The 15180-nt window shown below is 41.8% G+C and overlaps 1 protein-coding gene across 3 annotated transcripts in view; it reads left to right on the forward strand.

The window, feature by feature from the left end:
• EXOC4 (exocyst complex component 4) overlaps window positions 1-15180 on the forward strand; it is a 752259-nt gene that overhangs the window by 95274 nt on the left and 641805 nt on the right. For all 3 annotated transcript variants that reach the window (XM_039243428.1, XM_039243437.1, XM_039243444.1), the window contains exon 7: window positions 7881-8055. In XM_039243428.1, coding sequence (XP_039099359.1) covers window positions 7881-8055 — 175 coding nt within the window. The remainder of the gene's footprint in view (window positions 1-7880; window positions 8056-15180) is intronic.

Below are 15180 nucleotides of genomic sequence, written 5' to 3' on the forward strand. Positions count from 1 at the left end.
CTGGAGCTCATTTTTTCATTCTTTCAACAAATACGTGCTGCCTCTTATATGTGGAACATTGTGGCAATATTGGAATACAGTGATAAGTTGAACACAGTTTTCACCCTCTATGAGTATATAGTCTAGAGAGGGAGAGGGAAGGACTGACTGGAGGAAAGCAGACCAGTTTGAAGGCTGTTTGAATGGATGGTATGGCGGCATTAGCAGGGTAACAGTGGCAATGGAGCAAAGTGGTGTGTCTGAGAGATAGTAAAGAATTAGAAGGACGTGGTGACTGATTGGATCTGGGGGAGGGGAGGAGGTGAGAGTGATTTGCTGGGGCAGGTGGTACCATTCACTGGCGTAGGGGCCGTGGAGGAGCGGGTTTGGGGAGCCATAGGATGCGTTCTGTGTAAGACCTGTGAAGTTTGAGGTCTAGAGCTCAGGAGAGCGAACTGGCCCGAAGATGGGTTTAGGCATCATTAGTAGGTGGGAAATTGAAGGCCGTGCTGAGTGAGCTCACCCAGAGGGAGTGTGAGGATTGCGAGCAGTGCACAGCCCTTCCGGAGCAGGCTGAGGAAGAGGTCCCTGAGAAGGAGCAGCCAGAGGTAGAAGGAAAGCGGAGGAGTACAGGCTTGTGGACCGGTGGGAGGCAGTGCTTCAAGGAGGATGGAGAGTAGGCAGTGGAAGCCGGATCTGTACTTAATTAAAAAAAGGCCCAAGAGTGTCGATGAGATGGAGCGAAAAGACTGCTGGAGACTTTTGCAACAGTTATTTTAGTGGAATACCAGGGACAAAAACTAGTTTGCAGTGAAAAGGTAGAGGCAGGTATAGACCATTCTACTAATACTCTTTCCAGCCTTGGTTTCCTTGGCATCGTACAGTCCTGATACTTCTTTGGCCTCTTTTGAAAAATGATTTCCTTCCCCCACCCCGCCAATATTCCTTAAAAGGAACATCTTCTACAACTGAGGGCTTTGTTTGCATCTTATCTGCTCAGTAGTCTCCTTGTCTCTAATATGCGGATAAAAGCGGTACCTTCCTCGTAGGGTCGTCCGAAGACTTAAATGAGATAACCCGAGTACAGCACTTTGCACAGTGCCCAGCATGTAAGCAGTGTGGTTGTGGCAGGCGTAGTGGTTTTTGTCATGGCCCTCATCCCTGTGGTCATCATTCTCTTTCCCCTCCTACTTGAGCCCTGCTGTCTCAGAGCTCTCCTCCATTGTGGTGGCTTTGACCAGCAGCCCCAGGCAGAGGACCCCTGGGCAGTGTCTCTAATCATAGACTTCTCCTACTGTTGCCACCTTGTATTGTTCATTCACTGACTTCAGAGCCTGGGCACCCACAGTATTTGAGTGTTTCCTCCATTCTGGGCATTGGGCCATGTGTCGGGGGAGGCATGTAGTTATAATGAAGCATTAAAGGACTCTGTCCTTACATTCTCACCTGGGAGGCCATGGATGTCACTGTTTTGTCACTTCTCTCAGTCCACTCTGAGCATCTCTTTTTTGGACGGATCATAGAATCCCAGAGGAATGAAGGAATTGGCTCTTACTCTGTGAGTTAGGCCTCCTTTAGTTACCAGTGACGGGCTCCAGCTAAATTAAAGAGGGAGTTTTATTGGGATCATGCTGGAACATCTCACGGAATACAAGCCGGGTTTTACTAACCAAGCTGTGGGAGGGGCAGAGACACAGCTGGGCCACGGAAACATCTGGAGCATCTCTTGTGTCTTCTGCACATCCCTCCCTCTCCAGATGGTGACTGTTAAAGGTACAGAAAATAGTTTGTTGTTTTAGGTTTGCTTTTCTTTTTAAGTTTATTTATTTATTTTGAGAGAGTGAGATAGAGAGTGCAGGGGAGGGGCGGGGAGAGATAAAAAATAAGGAGGGGGCAGAGAGAGAGGTAGAGAGAGGTAGAGAGACTCACAAGCAGGCTCAGTGCAGAGGCTGATTTGGGGCTCCATCCCACAAACTGTGAGATCATGACCTGAGCCAAAGGCAAGAGTTGGACATTTGACTGACTGAGCCACCCAGGAGCCCCCTGGTTTGCTTTTTCAGTATACTTTTACATACATTTTTGCATGTAATTCTCACCGTCGGTGATCAAGAAATTGTAATAGAAGAAGTTTGTGTTTGAGGAGCCTGCGATTTGGAATGCCTGCATGACGTATCGAAGGTTCCACGGATGTGCAGCAGAGAGCTGGCTTCACGTCTGAGGTTCCCAGTGGCATTTATACTGTCTTGCCATCCCAGGATTAACGTTTTCCTTCACCCACTGTGATGTCATATTACTGTTACTGCCTCCTGTTTTGTGGCTCTAGACATACTCTGTGGTGTGCGAGTGAGAGAGAATGTATGTTATTTTCTCCTGAAGGGTAGAAATTACGACTAATTGAAATTTTAAATTCTGACGTTCTTTGGCTTCTTCATATGTGAGGCCTTTTCTTGTTGAGTTCGGGGTAAGGAGTCTCCAGCAGTTATTGATTCTGTCTGTTCTTTTCGTCTTTTAGATCAGTGGTGAAGCCTTGAGCCCAATATGATTTAAGCAACTAAGCTAACTGCAGTGTTTTATTTCTCTTACTTATTTAAATTTTGTGGTGGGAGTGGGGAATGATTTTCATGGGGCTTTATGTGTTTGGGTGACCCTGAGTGTATCTGCAGAGGAAGGCAAAACACTTGATTTCTCCATCTAGTGTTGTGTGGGCAGTTGGAGAGTGTCTGTGAATATTAACTTGTTTCAGTTGACTTCTGCTGGCTTTAAATTGAGCCAGACGAGAGTGGATTTATGTCCTATTTATGTGAATGATTCCCAGTCTCTCTTCTCTGGCGCATCAGGAGGGAGTGGTCGTTCTTTTTTAAGGAGTGCATATGTTGGTGAGGAATGGCGCTCCTTTCACAAAGCGTGTTTTAACTTTGGTTACTTTTTCCTTATTAGCCATTCACTCCTCATCCCACTGCTGAGTTCAGAAATTCTTGCCAAGGTCGCTGGGACCTGTGAATTGCACAGTTCACTGTCCTTACCTTCTGTGACCTCCATGTAGCTCGGCTGATTCTCTTGTCTTCTACGGGTTTCTCTCCTGGCCTCATTTTTCCTCCCTAGCTCCTTCCTCACCATCTTTTCAAAGCTGCTTTTTTGGGAAGTGTTGGGCATGGACCTCGCCTGCCTTACTTACTTTGCATATTATCCCCGAGTGATCTCACCCTCTCAAATATTTATCATTTTTAAATTTTCCAGTGTCATTGTCTCCCCTGAGCTCCAGACTTGCATATCCAACTGCTTAAATACATAACACCTTATACCGAACCAGATCTAAACCCACCATCTCTCCTTCCAAATTTCTGTCTTCGCTTGAATCATCTCTCCCTTTCAGGAAAGGTAAGCATCTTCTTCAGAGTTGGCTCACGCTAGAAACCCACACAGAGAGGGTCTGAATGCTCTTTCCTGTACCGAATTCTGTCCATTTTCTACCGTGCTGTTTCCAGCAGTTGGGTGAGAGCCCTAGAGAAGCTATCAATTAATACTTTATTTTCAGAGATGGGAACACTTGAAGACATTGACATTTTTTTTTTTCGCAAAGAAATGTAAGAATTATCAGTGCTAGGAAAGAATGTGGATCTTTTGATTTCTTACAGGTTACTTACATTAGCAGGAAGAACAAACAATAAACAAGTGAGCCAAAGAGAAAAGCTAATGTCCCCCTGGAATAAGACTCTAGAGGACTCTATTCTCTTACTACTTCGCTTTTTAAGACATCACTTTCCTTTCTCACTGTCTTGTGTGTTTTTTCACTACAGGGGAGGGGAGGTGTTGGGCTCCTACTGCCCTCACTCAAATGCCATAGCTATGATGGGTTTCTTTTTAAAATACACATATTACATGGGGCGCCTGGGTGGCTTAGTCGGTTAAGTGTCCGACTTTCGCTTAGGTCATGATCTCGCGGTTCGTGGGTTCGAGCCCCGCATCGGGCTCTGTGCTGACTGACAGCTCAGAGCCTGGAGCCTGTTTCAGTCTGTGACTCCCTCTCTCTCTGACCCTCCCCTGCTCACGTTGTCTCTCTCTTTCCTAGAAATAAATAAAACATTAAAAAAAAAATACACATATTACATTGTAAATCACATAGTACACAGTCGTTTTTAGTGTATTCACAGTGTTGTGCAGCCAGCATCCCTGTCTAGTTCCAGAACATTTTTGTCCCCTGCCAAACGACAACCAAAAAATCCCCATTAGGGTCGCCTGGGTGGCTCACTCAGTTAAGCGTCCGATTTCAGCTCAGGTCACGATCTAATGGTTTGTGGGTTTGAGCCCTGCATCGGGCTCTGTGCTGACAGCGCAGAGCCCGGAGCCTGCTTTAGATTTTGTGTCTCCCTCTCTCTCTGCCCCTCACCTGTTCATGCTCTGCCTCTCTCAAAACTAAATAAACATTTAAAAAATTAATAAAAAAAAAACCCATATGCTTTAGTAGTCAGTTCCCACCCACTGAAGTAACCATGAATATATTTTCTTTCTCTGTAATTTGCCTATTCTGGGTATTTTTTTAAATAAATATTCATACCTTCTGTGGCTTATCTATCTATCTTCAAGGCTCATCCATATCGTAGCATGCCTCCACCGTTCTTTCTCACCGATAGCCAAATAACAGTCTGTTATATAAATGTACCACATTTTGTTTGTCCGTTTATGAATTGATGGACATTTGAATTATTTCCATTTTTATAGTTCTCCTAGTATAATATTTTACTACTAGGAATCATGCCACCAAACACATTTGTGTACAAGTTTTTGTGCACATGTGTGTTTTAATTTCCCTCAGGGCTATCCCTAGAAATGGAATTCCTGGGTTCATGTGGTAATTGTATGTTTAATGTTTTGAAGAAGTGCCAAACAGGTTTCCAGAGCAGTGGCACTATTTTACCCTCCTTCTTGCGCTGTATGGAAAGTTCCAGTTTCTCTCTACATCTTCACCAACACTTTCTGTTGTTTGTCTTGTTGAAGATAGCTATCCTGATGGGCAGAAATGGGATCTTGTGGTTTGGATATGCATTTCTCTGATAGCCAGTGATGTTGAATGTCCTTTGTTTACCCATTGGTCATTCATATACATATATATTTGGAGAAACATATTCAGACCCTTTGTCCATTTTAAAATTTGTTTATATGTCTTCTTATTATGAGTTGTATGAAGTCTTTAGATATCCTAGATACAAATCCTTTGTCAGATAAATGGTTTTTGAATATTTTCACCCATTTTTTGGGTTGTCTTTTCACATTCCCAGTGGTACCATTTGCAGCACAGAAGTTTTTAATTCTGCTGTCAGAACTGCCATGGTTGATAATGATGCCACAGTTGTGCTGTGCTAAGGCAGGGAGAGAGGCCCTCTCCTTGGAATGGGTTGGTGTTTCACATGGAGGTAGAGCTGCCAGTAGAATGTTTTCACTTCTGGCCTGTCTCTTCCCCTTCTCTCTTCCCTGTGGGGCCTGTCTTATGGTTACGATGGTCATACTGTGCAACAGGTCTGTCTTGGCCTTGACTGTCCAGGAATGAGAGAAGCTGGCAACGAGTCAGCATTTCATCAAAGGACTGCTGTTTCCATGATGTTAACAGATACCATGGGTCTCATCTTACACTTCGGTTCCCTGCTGGGTCTCCTTTCGAAATCGAGCGCTGCCCCAGGTTGCTGAGCGGCTCTTGTCCTTGAGCGGCAGTCGAGATGTGCAGTCATGGAGCCTAGGGGCCCTGGAGGTGATCAGATGGCAGCATCCCTCCATTCAGAGGAGCCACTGTTTTTCCTACATTTTCTGCTTCGTTGCTGGTTTGCAGGCTTGTACCTGGAACTTCATGCCTCTGGGAAATTGGACCTCAGTGTGCCTCCAGCTTCTGGATGTCCTGGATCATTATGATTTCAAGAACCGTTAGGGTCTAATATGAGGGTATTCAGTTTTAATTTTGTCAAGGACACTTGGCAATAATCGCCATCATGACAGAAAGCAACCGGAGACTTTTCCTATCAGGAGAGGACCCAAACTACCAAATTAATTTACTTTTGTCAAAAGTTAATATGTGTTCCTGTTTTTCTTATTTTGCTGTCTGTCACAGAAAAGTACACTGTGGTCCGTGGATTGATATTTGGGAACCACCGACTTACATTCTTAGCTTAAATATTTGAAAAGTAGAACCTTCACTTCCTCAGGAATTTGCTCTGTATGATGCCAGGTATCTGTTTTATGGAGTTCATTTCCCTACACTGAATTAACTCTTTCGGCTGTTAACGTTAGGCACATCTTCCTGTACTTTGTACCCGTCTGCTGGTATTTGAGAATTTCGCCAGTAACACAGATGTGAAAGAATTGTTTTAGGCGTATGTGAGCATAAATAGGACTTGACCTTTAAAAGATTAAAAAAAAAAAAAAAAAAAGTCAACATCATTCCAAAGTAGAGTGGCTCCTATTTATAAATACAGTGTTTAATTTCTGGATCATTTGTGTTCTAAACTGAGGGTACTACAGAAATTTTTATTGATTCTGTCTCCTCTAAATTAAAATGTCAAACAGATATTAGGGTTTTATCATAAGAGAGTTACTGGCTGTCCTACCGGCACGTTGATTATAGTAATTGGGCAGTAAAGTAGCCATAGGAATGGATAATATGCTATACATTTTGATGAAATTGTAGTTATGACCTCTTATTTATGGTGCTAAAGTCTTGTTAAGTGACACTGCTGACAAGCATTTTTGCTTTCCTTTTCTGCTTTTCAGGTTGGTTTCTAAGTCTACTTAGGAAATCTGAAACTGAGAGCCCACAGTATACAGTAAAGGTCACATTTCAGAATTTTCTAGACTTGTTCATAGCATACACATTAAATTCAGCAAATATTTGCTGATCACTGTTTTAAACGCCCCTAAATATACGGAGATGTGTAAAGCAGTTCCTACACTGAAAGACTAATAATGAAGAAGGGATTAAAATGTCTCTATATAAATACCCATGACCCACATTTATTGAGTCACATATATGAGCTACATATAAGCACCTTACATGTGGGATGAAATACAAATTCAGAGGAGGAAAGGATGCTTCGAAGCCTGGGTGATCACTGCAGCGTTAGCCTCAGTGATAGTGGAATCACTCGGCATTCCTGACGTAAAGCTTCGGACTGTCTCTGAATACACATCTCCATTCTAAAACTATAGTGAGAGGTACATGGCTAAATGCACTGCCATGGAAGTCAACTTTTGTTCTAGGCTCAGCTGCCTCGCAACCTCATTTTGTGTCCTTGAGTACATAAAATTGATGTAATAATATGTGTCCAGCATCTCTCACTATGAGAAATGAGATAATGCAGATGCCTAAGCTGCTCCCTGTGGTGAAAGTCCGATTGCTCGGGCAGGCGTGTCTCTTTTTTTCAGGCAACTTAGGCCATAAGTTTGAATGGTAGGCACAGCTTTCCATGACTAAAAGGATTAGTGTCGTCACCAAAGTGCCCAATTTATTGCTGGGGAAATAGCACCTTCTGTGTAACATCTGAGCTGTTGTCTGAAAAATTGCCTGAATTTCTTGGAGAAACTGCCTGTATGAATACAGAGTGGTGGTGTGGTGATCACTGAAATGTGATAAAAAAGGGAACACGTTCATGGAGTGGCTCCAGCTGGTTTAGGGACGTTACTTCTGGTTCTTAGATTCTTACATCACTACCAGTTCGTGGCAGAGGAAACCGAGGCTCAGACTTCAAATGCTGCTTAGATCCTACGACTGTTGGAAATGCATCTGTGGACATCTCAGGCGCTGTGTCCATAGTGGCTCCTGCTTCCCTGTAGATACATGGTTTCCGGGCGGGGCCTCGTGAGCCATCCTCGTGGGTGTGGGTGCGCCTATGTCAACGTTACCTCTTTTCTTCCCCCAGGTTACTTCTAGAGCTGCTGGAGTTGCTGTTTGACAAGTTTAACGCGGTAGCCACCGCACACTCGGTGGTCCTGGGGTACCTGCAGGACACCGTCGTGACCCCGCTGGCCCCGCAGGAAGACGTCAAGTTGTACGACATGGCGGACGTGTGGGTGAAGATCCAGGACGTTCTGCAGGTAAAAGGTCCTTTTATACATGGTGCCATCTTGATTCAGAATAGCAGGTTGGAACGAAGAATCTACCACCTAGAATATTCCTTTACTCATAAACAGTGAGAGGATAATGTTGCTGTTGACAGGAGATGCTGCCGATGTTATCAACTTCTGTTGTCTTCAGAAGACTTCTTAACTTTTTTTTTTTGCCAGCCTTTAAAATTAGATTCTCAATATGTAGCCATCAAGGTTGTATACAGTATTTGGCCTTCTGTTATAAAGTGCTTTAATGCACTGGAATTAGTCCTATATTAAGGTAATCAATATTAAAATGTTCTTTGGTAGTATTTTATAAACATATGTAGCTTAGTTTTATGACCATTTTCGTACAGTCATCTCTTGCATATATTGGGGTAAATGACAGGTCAAGAGCTTGTTTTGAGAGATGAAAATAACTGGAAGGTATAAATGCATCACTTTGATTTGCTGAAGATGGGAGCAATGATATTACTGTTTGGTATGAGGCTGCAGAGATGGTATTTAGAAATTTTATTATATTCTGTCTTCATGTGCCAGGCAAATATATGTGATTTGGACACATGAGAATTGGAAATACGATTAAGAGTTAGCCGAAGCAAATTTGACATAGCTAAATGGAAGCAACTTGGTTAGATAGTACCTACTATTATGAAAAAAGAAATTAAGTATATGTAGGGAATTGAAAAATGTAACTGTGTGGGAATGAAATAACTTGCATGGCAGATAGGAATATTTGCCGGAAAAAATAAATTATGAATGTAAATTGTAGTCATTTCTAAGAGTATAGGTATGCTCCTGATGGATTGAATGATGGATTCTTGTGTGTGTGTGTGTGTGTGTGTGTGTGTGTGTGTGTGTGTGTGGTGCAGACAGGTATGCTCCTGATGGATTGAATGATGGATTCGTGTGTGTGTGTGTGTGTGTGTGTGTGTGTGTGTGTGTGTGGTGTGCAGACTGGGTGCTTTCTTGATGGCTCCGTGGAAAGATTGTATGTTGCAACTATATTCCCTGAGTTCCTTTCGCCCCTTTGTCAGTTACCACATGTCCATAGTAGGTGCTTGAAGAACATTTGTGTATTGAATAAAATGTCTTTATTGCCTAGAAACTAGTTTTACAGTGTTTTATATCTTGATTTGCTAATGTCCTGGAAGTACGTGCTTTTCAGGTCACCTGTTTATTTTAATGATGAAACAGGATCATAGATTTTAAAGCCATTTCAGAAATAGTTAGAATGAGGGACTTCTTTTTTTTTTTTTAATTTTTTTTTAATGTTTTATTTATTTCTAGGAGAGAGAGAGAGAGAGACAGCGTGAGCAGGGGAGGGTCAGAGAGAGAGGGAGCCACAGACTCTGAAACAGGCTCCAGGCTCTGAGCTGGCAGCCAGCACAGAGCCCGACGCGAGGCTCGAACCCGTGAACCGCGAGATCATGACCCAAGCGAAAGTCGAACGCTCAACCGACTAACCCACCCAGGCGCCCTTAGAATGAGGGATTTCTGATTCTAGCCATGATGAAGTTACCTCCTGTTGTAAGTGGCTTTACAACTGGGTGGACTCAGGGAGTTGGCACATTCAATTCAGAGCAGAGAACACGTGAGGTGGATTCCACATTCTTCCTGCCTTCTTCCTGGGGGACACCTGCCAGGCTGCGGCACAAGGAAGTGAAATGTAGGCAGGCAGTAGTAGCCTCCCTAAACAAAGGGAGCAGAGATGAGAGTTCAGGGCTGTGGAGGCAGCTGGAATTTGTGGCTTAGGATGGTGGGGAAGAGAGGATCGCACAGAGGAGGCACCCAGTCCATCTGAAAAGAGAGCCATTGAGCCTTTGGTCAAATACCGAGTGATATAGACACACCACAGGGTTTGGCTGAAAACTGCCACCCTGACACTGTGAGTTGAATGGAAATGCCCAAAGTCAGATGATTGGAGATGTTGGAGTTCAGAGCAGTCCACGTGGGGAGAACTTGCTGAACACCCCATGCTTTCAGATGTGGCCTCAGAAAGGTTGTGATTCAGGGATAGAGACTCTTCCAGCCCTAGGGGAGGGGCTGCCCTGGGTTTTGCATCACCAGGTCTCTCCAGCATGAGCCCGATCCACCTGTACATCAGCTGCCGGCGAGAACAAAACTCATTCTGAAGCACGACAGTATAATCCATATTTTCACTACTGAAGCATCCCCCCGTGTCCAGCATACAATTTGTGGGAAAGCAGAAAAATGTGACTCTAACTGGGATTTAAGAAAACTAATAAAAAATAATATCTGAAATGAGCAATTCACAAGATGATTTTAGCCACAGATTGCCTGCTATAGAAGAAAAGATCAGGGAACTCAAAGATGAATGAATCAGAGTGATTCAAAAGGAAACGCAGGAAGAAAGCTAACTGCAAAGAAAAATGAACAAGGCCATATTGTCCATAACGGGACAGTATCCTGCAGCTTTGTAGTTGCAGGTAGAGAGGAGAGGGAAGAGAGAGATTGAGGCAGAAAATTATTGGAGGAAATTGTGACCAAAAGTTTTTAGAGGTATTAAAAAACACAAACCCACAGATTCAACAAGCCCAACAAATCCCAAGCAGCCTTGACATAAAGAAAACCAATATCTAGACCCATCATCACCAGGTTGCCAAGAACCAAGGAAAGAAGTCTTAAAGATAGCCAGAGGGAAAAAAGACATAGTGCTTAGAAGGAACCCATTATAAAAATGTCTAGTCGCCCCCTCTCTCAGCCCCTCTTCTGCTTGTGCTCTCTCTGCCAAAGATAACATAAAGCATTAAAAAAAAAAATTCTATTTCCTTCCGCTCTCTTCTCTCAAAAAATAGAATCCTCTTTAAATATAAAGGTACTGATAGATTAAGATGTATGAATAGAAAGAGACATAGCGTGGAATACTAATAGTTTGTATTATGCAAGCATGTTGTACACTATTAGATTACATAATATCATCAGATGGAATTACTTGTATGCTGGTACTTCTGGCGTTTAAAACTTAAATACATCAAGCCCTAGAAAGTACAGACTATCTAAACCTACCTACTCTTGCAAGGTTATGAAGTACTTTATAAATTCTTAGGATCTCTAATATTTGACCAACTTAGACTAATGTTCCAAGTTGAAAACAGCTTTTAAGTCTGTTAGGATCGTATTTATAATACTATCATGAAGAATTACGATTATGAACAAAGTAAGATATATATGCCTTAGCTACTTTGAATTTGTTAAATACATACAATTCCCATACTTCTGAAAACAAAAGTATTATATTGAAAATGTTTATAATATACTAAGGAACTTTAAGTTACCTCAGACATTAAGAGCTGAAATGGAAACATGATTTAAAATGTGTGTTTGCAGCTTATTAAATGACTTATACCTTTCATATTATGTAGTTTCAAAAGAATGATTTGGGATCCTACCTTCATATTATGAAATGATTTGTTTTGCCTATTTAAATAGCTTTATTGAAATAGGATTTACCTGGCATAAGATGCATGCATTTAAAGTATAGATTTCAGTGGTTTTTAGTATATTTATGAAGTTGTTCAACCATCACTATGATATAATTTTAGAATATTTTCAACACCCTATAAAGAAACTTTGTGTCCATTCGCAGTTTCTTTCCATTCCCCACTGCTTTTACCCCCAAGACATGTTTAAGACAGGAAAGGGGTCTCAATTGTATCTCTCTCAGGAAACTGGTAGTGCCCAAAACATACACTTGGAAATACTATTACTATTTGATGTTAATATGTTCATGTATCATTGGCTTAAGCTCTTTGACAGATAAAGAATATAAAACTAAAACTGATCTAATAACACAAGGTGAGGTGTCTAACATAGGAAGAGCATTTCATTTCACTTACTGTGTTTGATTGGTTTGAGATCGAGGTATAACCATGTTACTTATTTCTTACCGTTTAATCCGTTTTTCTCTTCCTCTTACCTATCTACTTTGCTGCCCCCATCTTTTGTTTTCTTAGGTATATGTTGAAAGAATGACCTTTGTCATGACTTGAATTAATCTGTGGTTGTTCTCTTAATGGTCCATTCTCTTCTTTATTAATCCGCAAATTTGAGAATGAAACATTTTTGAGTAAGAAGTTCATGTAAACACTTTAAATTTTGATTATACTATAAAAATTATTCTGTAACTTTTAAAGTTGTTTTTAATTTGCTGTATTTTCGAGTTCATTCAAAAATTCAGGGTACAGGTTACTGAGTAATATCAGGCTACACACCCATCAATAAACTGGGTATGGAGTGGCAGACACACAAATGAACTGTTGTTGCTAAATATAAGACGGTAGTTGGCACTGTGTGTCATAGAATTGTTCTAAAACATGTGGAATGGACCAAAAAAGCTTTTTGAGGTTGATGATGAGCTGATTCTTGGAGGATTCACAAGAATAGAGGAGATGGGAATGGCAGTCTAGGTGGCTGGAATGGTAAATGAAATGATGTCAAGTGACTCAGAAGGAATGGAAAATAGTATGCAGAGATAAGAAAAAGTTGTAACTGAGGCTAAGTAGATTTGGGTGCAGGCTGTGGAAGACCTCTAGAGTCATGCAAAGTGTTTGTGATTAATTTTCAGACTAATGGTTCTGAGGCTTGGTGTGAGTTTGATATATCCAGGGTTTGATTCCTAGCTCCATCCTAGACCTTCTGAATGAGAATCACTATGGATAAGGGCTGGATTCTGTAGGCTTATTTACTTATTTATTTTTGTTTATTTTTTTTAGTTCCTAAGGTGGTTTTGTTATATATGTTTAGGATCCTGTAATTAGGAACCGTTGCTTTGGACCAACGTTACCTGGAAATATATTAAAAATGCAGACTTTTTATTAAAAAATAATTTTTAATCTTTATTTTTGAGAGAGAGCATGAGTGGGAGAGGGGCAGAGAGAGAGAGGGAGTCACAGAATCTGAAACAGGCTCCAGTCTCTGAGCTGTCAGCACAGAGCTCGATGAAGGGCTTGAACTCCCAGACTGTGAGATCATGACCTGAGCTGAAGTTGGATGCTTAACCGACTGAGCCACCCAGGTGCCCCTAAAAGTACAGATTTTTACCCTTAACTCCTACTTACCAAATTATAAACACTAGGGATGCGACCATATAATCTGTTTTAACAAGACTTTTGGGAGATTTTATGTGTGCTGACGTTTGGTGACCTTTGTTTTCAGTAATATTGGATCACTGGAGATTTTGATTGGGGTGTGATAAGATGAAGTAGGCTTAGTGTGCTGGCTTTGAAATGAAGGAGCTAGAGACTAATGCAGGGAAGCTGTTTTGTAGTCAGGTGGAGAGTCTACAGATGATATTACTGGAGGTATTCGAGGTCTAATAGAGGAATAAACAAGACAGGCTCTCACAGGGTATGGAAGAGGAATCCAAACGAGAGAAGGGTTTATAAACCATTTGAAAGTCTTGGAAACTCTATAAAACTATGTTGTAGACTTAGGAATCTGGTTTCCAATGTGACAGATCCTTTAACAATGGTTTGGTATTTTTATCGGGGCCAGGTACATGCTAGGTATTAGGGAATAAAGATGAACACAAGATAGCTCACTGGCGAAGTGAGGAGGGGCCTGCAGTAGTATATGTTTTTCCACCGAGTTCATTCTTAGAGATCTTGCAGGAGTAGTAACACAGGGGAATAAATGTTTCTTTCCAAACCAACATGGAGGCTTTCAGAAAGACCCTCGGCTTAAGTTCCATGTGGAGTTTTATGCTTCGGCCAATTTAGTTTTCACCTACTTGTTGGTGGCATGCTCTCGGGGTTAAAATCATTCCCGGAGAATGAAATAAGGGAGAGAACAATAGACATCTGCAGTTAAGCATGCACCAGGCTTGAGTGGAAGTGATGGCATCACATGGCAAATGGAGTCACATAGGTAGAGTTTGAGTTTCCGCACTTCTTTGAATGGAAGGTGTTTCTTGCTAAAAACTGGAAACACCCTTTTGTTTATTAACTCTTGGAAAAGAAAATAATTTTTGATCTTTTAAAGACTTGAGGAGTTTTTCTCCACCGGAACCCGGGCTTGCCCCAGCAGGCAGAATCCACCCTGCAGCTGAAAAGGCTCGTTTGTCTCGGCGTGTTTGTGTCTGGAGCCAGCCTTGTGAGGAGACAAGGCTGTAAGTATCATAGTAACAGGGTGTCAGAGCTTTCTTCTGGTGTCAGCCCTGTGACCACACACCGCTGCACTCCTTTTTCAGTTTTACACTCTCTTTGAAACTGTGATAATAGAAATACGTGTTTTTGCCCTTCTGAGCAGCGGCAGCACCTTCCAAAATGTCACCTACTTGGTGACATGCCTGTCATACTGTTGGCTGCACATTTTCAAGCGCATAAGACTGAGGTACACTGGAAACAAAATATTCTGTTTCTTGTGGAAGTCTGCCCAACAGGAAATAAGAGCATCTCTTTGAAACGGGTGTTCGGATTCTAAAAAAGAAATTTCTCTCTTTCATATCTCCTTGTAAAACAAACTGTCTGTTGAGCTATTATTGGCCGAAATGTGTAACCCTTGGCGTGCTAAGCAGCATTCTGTAGGTGGGGGCAGTGGGTTCTAATCACACTGACAGTGACGCCCAGAACAAGCCAATTCCCCTCTTAGGGCCCTGATCTCTTTTTCTGGGGATTAACACAGACAGAATGTAAAATCGTTTTCCTTTTGTTAACTGCCACATAAATGTTTAAATAGTGAGAAAATTAACCTCACGCAGAGAGAACTTGAAGTTTGCTGTTAGGTAAGAACATCGACAAAATCTTATTGGTACTGATCCATGACCTGGAGGAGTTTTTCAAGGAGACACAGACAATTTCTATTTTGAATCCGGGTCTGAAACTAGGTTATTCTTAGGTTTGGTTTCATTTGATATTTTGTTGGCTGAGGATGCCAGACCTTAAAGTAAAACTAGCTTTTTTTTTCAATATCCCAGGCCAGATAACCTGTGAGATTATCCTTGCCAAAGGAGTTTTTCTTCATTTCTCAGCCTTTAAAACTTTCTGATAGTCTCTATTTTGGGTGGCATATTAAAGTCATTGCCAGCCATACCACTTGTGTCCCCAGAAAGGTGCTTGCTCCTAGAATTTTTGTTGTGTCTTGTCAGCAGAT

The sequence above is a fragment of the Hyaena hyaena genome, unplaced genomic scaffold, assembly GCF_003009895.1.
Source record: "Hyaena hyaena isolate Hyena2069 unplaced genomic scaffold, ASM300989v1 scaffold_8, whole genome shotgun sequence".
Taxonomy (NCBI): Eukaryota; Metazoa; Chordata; class Mammalia; order Carnivora; family Hyaenidae; genus Hyaena; species Hyaena hyaena.